Genomic DNA, 9,829 nt, shown 5'->3' on the forward strand with positions numbered 1-9,829 from the left:
GTTTTGCAGTAAAAAGACAGAATATTTAATATGTAACTCGGACATTTTGCTTGCCTTTTAGCAATAGCGGGTTCCCAAAGTCGTCTTCTGCCATCCTAGCAGGCCGTGGTCTCTCCGGCAGCTGACAGAGGCCAATATGACAATTACCTTAGTGTCAGGCCCACACATATCGTGTAGTCCAATCACCAAGCAAACCTATCCGAAGTCACGATACCACAGTATATATCAGCGTGACTCAGTGCGACACGACAGCTTAGCAGTGGAATCCAGAGCGCACTGTCAAGGACTTGACCTCATTTCGTTGACCTGAACTCTCTTGTTAAGAGCGACGTGTCTATTTCCTCCAGGTTTGAAGAAAAAAAGAGTGAATATGTGTCCGGTATAATTCCCGTTACGGAGCACGTAGGCGTGACCATATGCTTCTTGTAGAGCGCTAGGCGTGACAGTGACAATGAATAAGAGTAAGAAATATGGTCAGCGAAGAAAAGGTAGGACACTAAAACGGTATCAGTATCGGTATCGGTAACGATACGGAGGTTGCGTTACCGTAACTCTGTAGTGGAAATAGTTTTCCGATACCGATTTAGAAAAAAAAGGTATCGCGATCCGTACTCCGACACAGACAAAGTATCGCTCACTCTAACGGCGTTACGTACAATACTGCATAAACCACGTAGACCCAAAATTAACTTTCCGGATGAGATCATGTGCGTTATTAAGTAAAACAGATAATTGCATATATTGTCGGTCGAAGGTATAACGGGACCTTGCAAATCTATACAGCAGTGCATCTGTAACGAGAGCTCCAAGTTTTCTTTCGTGTGGGCGTGAATACGGTTCTGTCCAGGAGGAGCACAAGTTCGTTGCACACTGTTCTGTAGGAGGTTTTACATGCACCCTTATTCTGAACTGTCGGGGGTGATCCAAGGTGAAGCAAAAAAAAAAGGAAAATACGATTTAATATTATTATTTTTCAATAATTCATTGTGATTGTGACGAATCAGTCACTGCGATTCATTTCCATGGTACCTTGGACGGAGCACTACAGTATCCTTCTTCATTCATTCCTCATATTTTATGTCTTCTGTTCTTGAACCGCTTATGGCGCTTATGGCTTCTTGTTCTTGAACCGCTCCTGCAGGCCGTTCTTGTCGAAGCCACTGCAAATACAACGCATGCTGCTGAGCTCAAACACACACACACACAAAAGAAAAAACAGAGAGCGCAAACTAGAGAAAGAAGAGATCTGTGTACGGTGTTCGTCTGTTGTTTGTTTGTTTGTTCGTAAGGAAGAAAAGATGTGAAAATTGAACTTGTCTCCCGACTTGTCCTGCTACTTCTAACACAAATTCTTCCCCCCCCCCCCGCCGCGCCCCACGAAAAAGGTACTTCTCATGTCTTGAGTTTGAGTTTGAGCTTGATTATAGGGGGAAAAAAAGGCGATATTGAATTCCTCACCTGACGATCGAACTCTGCTACTCCCACAAAGATCCCCTCAATAAAAGGAAAAAGGAAAATGAAAAGATGAAGAAATAAAATTTGAAAAACATCACCCCTCCCGATCACCGAACTGTACGTGCCCATATGTAGCTACATCCCCAACGAAGTGAAATGAATTGAGAGAAGCTAACAGTAACAGTGAACTCGAATGCTGCTAATGAGTGAGAATGCTGTCCTAAAATACAGATTCTATATCACTGCTCAGTATGAAGTTGACAAACGCTGACAACGCCGCATCTCTCTTCCAGGGTTCCCATACACCCGGCACCTTGACAATATCGAAGGTTCTATTATCTAAGCGGTCTAGAGCAGACTTCAGTGTAGATCTTTGGGATGCATATCTTGTGCAGTGCATAACGATGTGTTTCGTGCTTTCCACAGATGCACACAAATAACAGTTTGCTGAACTAGCCCTGTCGACTTGATGAAGAAACTGTTGACCATACGGAACGTTTAGGCGAAACCGATGCAAAAGTGTTTATATAGGTCGTGGTATGCTTGACGGAACACGGAATTTCAGCTCCAGGTCCTCCTGAAGAAGTAAAGATGACCGTCTGTCGACTGCAACCATTGCCTTCTGCATATGTCTCCCGTCAGCAATTTTAACATGAGTTTTAACTCTGACCTGGAAAATGTCACCGGGTGTTTCGTTGACGATAGGTGCGATATGTCTGCTATCTCATCTGCAGCTTCATTACCGAATGTGTCGGATATGCGAATATGTCCAGGAATCCTTCTCATGTCTTGGAGTTGGACGGACTAAAAATAATACGGTCTTCGTCTTGTGCCTTCCGTATATTTTAGCGCTAAATAGGAAGTTTATATGTACCAACACGCCCAAAGGAAAGTCTTGGTAAAAGCTAAGTAAAAACAAAATGTATGGGCGAAAACAGTGACAGTAGTATCAACGACCTAAAGTAACTGCGTCTATAATGTAAGGTGTGCCTACATATGCACCAAAGGATGTAGGAAGGTAGAAAATGTTAAGGGAAGAAGCATTACGACAAGAGCCGCCTATATATTTCGAACACAGGCTGTTCTTCTGGGCCAAAGGATGACTGTATCTATATGAATATATTTAAGATAAGAAGCCATTTAGTAAGGTAGCGGCGACACACGAAGGCGCGACATGTTGAAGTTGATAGCATATCCTGTTAGGCAATGTTGATGTTTAATGATGGGTCATGGAGCCCAGTACAGGTTGCAAGATGGGTGATGATGTTCATGGGGTGCGACCTTGTGGTAGCTCGATGGGTCGTCAATAGAGCGCATTACGTTGACTAACCATACGGCAAAGGTGACGACATCTTACTTGGGGTTGAAGGCTGGGTCAAAAGGGCACCACAAAAGGAAGGCCCACGCAGAGAACACACACACACACCTACATCACGGTGCGGTATTTCAAAAGAAGACTGCAGTGTCGCCTAAAGCTAGTGGACGGAGTACTACTCTCGATCCCTTGGCCAGTGATCTAAACCGCCCCCATGCACACGTGCTCCCGGAGCAGTATAAGGACTTTGCAGTTTACCCTGCAGGGAAACGCCTAAAAAGGCTTCATTCCTGCATTCCAGGCTGCCCTACCCGACGTGCTCTTCAACCCTAGTACGTGATCTCAGCAACGAGTATCATCATCGCCTCCTCCATTTATTCTTCCTTTCTTTCTTTCTTTATTATGAAATTATAGAGGCAAGCTAGGGCTGACTTGCTACTTCATATTTCTGTCGAGTGGCCAGCATATATGCCGTGCATCTTTGCGACGTCGCGTCCTCCCCCATTTGAGTGTCCAGTGCCAATGCGCTCGTCTCCTGGATAGCCCCATTCCAGGTGTGTGTGCGGTGGCTTTCGACCTCGCGTCCTGGACTGCTCCATTTAAGACTTGTGTCAGGTGGTCGACGAGCTCGGCTCCTAGACTCCTCGATTTGGGCCCTTATTTGGCGTTGTTCTCTGGTTACCTTCACGGCCTCCTCTTACTGAGATTTGTGACCGGCGTGTATTGTCATGAAGTAGGGCACTACATATGGACGTATGTTGCGTTCGATGGCCGTGAGGTAGACCTATACTCTTTTTTAGACGCCCGACTAACGATTGGGGGGATATGTTTATTAAGAAAAAAAAAGGAAAGGTCAGCCAGACGGAGGTCGGCTTGCTATTCCAAAAAGATGGAAGATGGGGGAAGAAAACAAAAGGAAAAGAAAAAGAAGGAAAGGAAAGGTGGAAAGAGAAAAGGGGAAAGGAAAGGAAGAAAAGAAAAGGGGAAGACAAAGAAGAAAAGAAAAGAAAAGGAAAAGACAAAGAAGAAAAGAAAAATAAAGGAAGGACACAAAACTAAAACTGAAAAGTCACACACACGGTCACACAATCACAAGGCGTTGACAAGGTTCGAAGCGTGGAGAAAGCGGAGAAACGCAGTGGTGACTGCCCACTTGGTCCACTGACGAACGGGGCCCAGTAAGGTAGCCAGTGTCATAGTGCCGTAGCCAAGCTAGGATAGACGACGACAGAGGCAGTCACGGTGCAGAAGGTGTTGCTGGCAGTGTAAAGATGGGAACCGAACAACGATGCGCAAAATGCAATTTTCAAAGCACGCAAGACTGCTCGACTATCGCATCGTACTTCATCGACAGCAGCAGAGCTACACGCTCTTCTTCTAGCCATAGAGCATATCTCGTGCGCGCCTTCCCAGGGAAAATGGGTGATTTTCTGTGATTCTAAAGCCGTTTTACAGACCCTTATTACACCAGGTACACGCCACACCTCAGCTCCTGTACTGAATGACATACTAGTAGCGCATCAAAAAGCAGTGATCGCTGGCCATGACGTGATTTTCCGGTGGATACCTGGTCACTGTGGGATCACCGGACATGATGCGGCCGATCACAACGTCGGGAAAGCACATGGAAATAGTACATTCGGCAGTGTTTACTTCACGAAGGCGGATGCCAAGAGTGCCTTAAAGTCTCTGAGTCATAAGCTGTCAAAAGATCAATGGTTTTGTAGCGAGGCTGGATCTTCCCTTCTGCACCGGGTTGACCCCTAACTAGCCCTGGTCCTCCCATCATCCATGCCACGGCAGCTTACGTCATTGTTTCACAGGCTCCGGCTCAATGTACCATACAGTGCAAGACTCCTGTACAGGCTTGGGAAGGCGGACTCTCCTAATTGTCTAGTCTGTGGCTCAATCTAAGACGTCGAACATGTTATAGTTATGTACCCAAGATACTCTGAGTGTCGTGACAGACTTGTAGCCGCGTTAGGCCGGGTTGACAATCGACCCTTCGGAGTGCAGAAGGTGCTGGGCCCATGGCCAACGAGCACTCAACTGCCAGCTTTGCGAGCCGTTACACAGTTTTTAAGGGACGCCAAGCTGTTAGACGGGCTATAACCCTGTCTGTGGCGTTCGCCGCCCCTTCGCGACATCTGCAGTAGGTGTGGGTGGATGTGTCTGGCATTCCTTTCCTTAGGTGATCTGGGGTAGCCGGCCCTTGTGATGAGGGCTACAATCCCCATTTTTTTCTTTCAATCATCATCATCATCATCATCATCATCATCATCAAAGCACGCGCTGTGGGCAACGACGCCTCATGGCGAACGTCGCTAGATAATAATTTCGAACCGGTGTAATTCCACCTTGAAATACAGTGCGTAAATTGTTGAGGTCTTTAACATGCATGATTTAGGGCATATCTTTCCTCGTTTCTCTCTCTCTTTTTTTTTCAGCCTCGCCGTTTTAATTCATGCTCAGAGAAAAAGCTATCACGAAAAGAGAAAAATTGAACATGTTCATCGATTAAAAGTAACTTCATTGTAAGAAATAGAGGAGTACAGCTGTTTACGTACTTGCATTCCAATACGCAGTCCTCCTGTGATAGAAACTTGTTCCTGGTAACTTTGCAAGCATTTTCAACTCTTTCACATCTCTTCTGTGTCAGATCGTACGTCCAGACTGTCACGCCAGACGTATCTCCTCTGCATCTTCTCGGCTTTTTTTTGTAGCACTTTGCTGGTTTTTGTCCTGAAAAATGAAGCGACGCAAACATCTCACAACCTACTCTAGCTCATCGTTGATACATTTCACATGCAATACTTCAATACAACAGTATTTATTACATTACTGTATTCTCACAGCTTCGAACAAAGAGCTGAGCACACACGCGATGCTTCTTTTTTCTTTCTTTTTTGTCGTATACCAATTTATAATCATATGTTCTGCTTCTCTCGCAGTGCATTGTCCCTGTTAATTTGTAATAATTCTATCATGAAAAATAATAGTGCATGCCGTAGGAAATTTCATTTGAAACGGAATGACCCTCACTTGGCTTGCAGTCTCTGACACATTCCAGCATCCTTGGGTAGAAGTTGTCTCCCTCGCCAGGACAAGTGAAGAAAGAGGAACACCGCCTCTTTGTCTCGTTGTAGTAGAATCTTTTCAAGAGACTTGCTTCCTCGCAGTCTCCTCTTTTTACTCTACATTTCTTCGGAAGGTCTGTTCAACAATGCAGTATATCAATTTCCATGGTAACATGTGCTAGGATCATAGAATTTGATTTTCGCCACAGATCATTATATTTTCATGATTTCACTTCTGTCGTCTCGCAGCCGGGATAGAAAAAAAGAAAAGTATTGCTTTTCGATAAGTTTTAGCGCTGAACTTTAGTAACATTGGGGTAGATATATCTTTGGCTAAGAGCACAGCAGCTAGAAAATGCACCATCATCACGGACTTCATCATGAATCTTATTCACCATCTGCCCTACATCCATATTGTTCTATTAGGTTCTTGAGAGACTAACAATGAAATGACTTAGGTAACTTTCGCGGCTACTAAGGCCAGACTAAACGGGGACGATATGACGGGGACGGAAATGATATCTCCGTTCACTTTGTTCACGGTCGAGTTATGTTACTCATACAGCAGTCTGGTCAAGAACAAACAAAAACAAAAACAAAGAAACTCGTGTCGGATGCAAAAAAAAAAGGGAGAACACAGCAAACAGTGCCCATTGTGCTGTTTATTCTAACGTTCACAAGTCTGTAAGTTCATGCGTTCCTGATATCACTACAGAAGAAAACAACGCGCAGCAAGGGGCAACATACCTTTTGCGGAGTCACTCACTCCGAAGAAGAGCACAATAATGCAGACGACGAACATTTTCGGTTCCATGATGTCTCTGTCGATAAATGCGAACCCCAACGCATTTATAAGGGTGGGCTGAGTGACCTATTCACAATCGCACATTACTCGTGATTCATGGAAAAGAACAATATTGTAGCGTTGTAGAGGACGGTGCAATTAAACATAGGACAAACACAACACAAGTTTCACAACGCCCAGTTGCGTAATTCAATTGAATGAATTAATGTATTGCTTCAACGGTTATCATTCAATTAAAAAGAACAATGCATGCGATATAATACTTCAGGTGGTTATTTAAACATTTCCCCTAACGACACCGATTTCCAGAAGGACAGCTTCTTTCAAACGACAATGCTTTGACACCCAATCCTTCATGTGTGAGTGTGTGAGATAGAATTTCTATTGTGCTGTAACAGCATTTAAAATCAGTTAATCGACTTGGAATTAAAGCCTGCTTTCATTAGCATTTCGTAGCACCTGGCTCGTTTGCTAACAACCCATGCATGCGATCTAATCCTTGAGGTGATCATTTAATTATTTCCGCGATGCCTTTACGAAGCTGATTTCCAGAAAGATGGCCTGTTTCAAACGCAAATGCTTTGGCATCATATCCTTCATGTGTGAGCGTATGAGGAATTGCTATTGTGATAGGACAGCATTTAAGAGGAGTAAAGTGACAAGGAATTAAGCCCTGCTTTCATTTCGTGTAACACCCGGCTTATTTGCTAACAACCCATGCACGCAGAGTAGCAGTATTTGTTTGTGATTAACCTGTCTGCATACCCTTTCTCATAGTATTTACCACCTTGTCCTTTGACGGATGGTCGCTACTACAAGATTGTATACTTTCTCGCGAGCGACACTACGTATTCGCTATACGCATATGTTTGCGACGTTTTTAAAGCTTATTGATGTAAACCTCGTACATATTTCAAGAGCTTATATTTATTCTGTAAAATTGTAATTTATTACCTTCGCACCTGGTGGCCATGTTCACATTTCGAGTGCTTCGCCTCATGCATTTCGCAACATGCATTTGTTATCGCTGGAACCTTTTACGACAACCGCGGCCTCTCGTGTGCTTTCGAGCAGTTCGGCCTGTTTGTCGGTTTCCGCAAAGACGGACACAAGTTTGCTTTATACATGTATAAAGTTGTCAGGGCCATGTTTATACCCAAAATGATGCATGTCTCGCATGCTCGTGTGCCGCACAAGAAACGCATCGCGGAGGGTTATTCTCAACAAGAATTCACGGAAAATATAAAACACATCCTTCGTGTGGCGCCGGGTTAAGTCTCGTCTGCACCAACTAATAGTCGTCATGCATTTCTAAGAGGATTATTCGAACGCTATTATCACGTTATTGAAGGAGTAGGCTACTTCGCGAATAACTTAAAAGTGGTTTTCGCCAGGAATCCGGCGTCATAAAGTTAATGTGATATCCACTTCAAGACGCCTTCCAAGAAGGGAACCTCGAAAAATTTCGCAAAATTCGTTTCGTGTTTTTTCATGAAACGTCAAAAAGGACGAATTCGAAACCAACTGCCAGCTTCCGTTTGGAACGGCCCTTCCCTGCTTCGCCTCTTCCGGTGACGTAATTGGTATTGCAGGTGAGATTCCCAATCGCTCAGCTGACGACGTCGCCTGGCTGGTTGCAATCCGATACTACCGAAAGCATGAACGGAGATGTTTCTAGGTTCGGAGATGAGTCTAGCGACTGTTCGGCAGCAAATTGCGAGTCGGAAGACAGCCTTTCATAACGGACTATTTTTGCGATTAAGTACATACCAGATAACAAGCCAAGGACACGTGCACACTCTATCTCGTGATGGCTAGGAATGTCCCGAGCTTCACGCTCGTCATTCGGCAAACTTTATTTTTCTCTGGACGCGTAAAATGACGAAGACGGACAAGTTTAACGCGCGAATAATAACCCATATTAACGCGCCCCCACTCGCGTTAAATAGTTCTTACTGTACGTTTAAACCACATCTGTTTGCGCAAAACAAGTCCCTTCCTCTTGGGACTCGTTTCGTTAGGCCGTCTGCAATAATGTCCTGTGTTGGTAAATACTCCACCATAAAATCCCCGTTCTCAACCCGGTTCCTAATGTAGAGGTACTTGAGGTTGATATGTTTAGACCGTTGGTGTTGGACCGGATTTTCAATCATCTCGATTGCAGACTGATTGCCACATCTCATGGTCATTGCGCTTGCACCGTAACTTTCGAAAACAAGTCCCCCCCCCCCCAAAAAAAAAATCTTTACTTTATGAGCCACTTTATGAAAATTAATTATGAAAACGTAATCGCTTCTTCATCTTCCTGAGTTAGCCTCGTTCCAGCTCGCATCTGAATATCCGATGACAGGTTCTTGGCAAGCAGTGTATGTTATTCCAGCATTTCGCGTTCCTTGCAAATAACGTAACACTCGTTTAGTCATCTTCCAGTGCTGTATCGTGAAATCTTTGTTAAACCGGCTTAAGTAATTTACAGCGAATGCAATATCAGGGCGAGTTCCTTGCACGAGGTACATAAGACTGCCTATGAGGCTCTGGTAGGGTAGAATATCTCGACTTGCATTCTCTCCTTCTTGTAAAACTTCACTTCCTTTTACATGACCATGCTCCATTGGCGTCAAAACTGACTTACAGTTCTCCAATATATTTCTTCTGGCTGATGGAAATACTTCGGCTTTCCTTCTCTTGGTTCACTCGCATTCCTGGGATATACAGGGTGTGTGCAGAAAAACATGACCCGCATTTAGGCACATGGCTTGTTGCCTACCTAACTAACGAACTTCCGGTGGCGCACGATGGCGCATTTATGCGTGCGAAATCTGCAGAAAAATTGTGGAAGCCATACTCAGCTTAAAAAATAAACGGAACAACCAAAACGGCGGCTTCCGTGTATCAGAATAGGGCAACATGGTGGACAACATTGTGTATGTGAAAGGGCACCATGGTGAACGTAGGAGAGTTGTGTTCAAGTCCCGCTAGGGGAGCTATCGGTGCTTAAATCGAAACGATGTCCCACATGGATGCTCATCGGCAGTACCCCTAGCGGTGCCTGCACATAACTCTCGTGAGACCGAAATACACTACCATGCAATATCATGACCGCCCTATTCTAATGCATGGAAGCTCATGTTTTCGCGCTCTGTTTATTTTTTTACACTGAGTATGGCTTCCAGGATT

At 44.5% G+C, this 9,829-nt stretch overlaps 1 protein-coding gene across 1 annotated transcript; it reads right to left on the reverse strand.

Moving 5' to 3' along the window:
- Positions 1–940: 940 nt before the first annotated feature.
- Positions 941–9,369, reverse strand: LOC135398220 (actinia tenebrosa protease inhibitors-like). The gene is made up of 5 exons (XM_064629642.1): positions 9,285–9,369; positions 6,595–6,718; positions 5,813–5,983; positions 5,338–5,512; positions 941–1,160 (listed from the first exon to the last, which is right to left on the reverse strand). Exons 2-5 carry the CDS (start codon positions 6,659–6,661, stop codon positions 1,109–1,111), a joined length of 465 nt encoding a protein of 154 aa, XP_064485712.1. The 5' UTR covers positions 6,662–6,718; positions 9,285–9,369; the 3' UTR covers positions 941–1,108.
- Positions 9,370–9,829: the final 460 nt, after the last annotated feature.

The sequence above is a fragment of the Ornithodoros turicata genome, chromosome 6, assembly GCF_037126465.1.
Source record: "Ornithodoros turicata isolate Travis chromosome 6, ASM3712646v1, whole genome shotgun sequence".
NCBI classification, from domain to species: Eukaryota; Metazoa; Arthropoda; class Arachnida; order Ixodida; family Argasidae; genus Ornithodoros; species Ornithodoros turicata.

Bases quoted from the DNA above. Each gene is read 5' to 3' on its own strand.
- LOC135398220 (XM_064629642.1), bottom strand. From the start codon at position 6,661: ATGGAACCGAAAATGTTCGTCGTCTGCATTATTGTGCTCTTCTTCGGA. The intron at 5,984-6,594 runs GTATGTTGCCCC...ATTGTTGAACAG, and splicing joins AGTGAGTGACTCCGCAAAAG to ACCTTCCGAAGAAATGTAGA. The intron at 5,513-5,812 runs GTGAGGGTCATT...TTCATTTTTCAG, and splicing joins TGTCAGAGACTGCAAGCCAA to GACAAAAACCAGCAAAGTGC.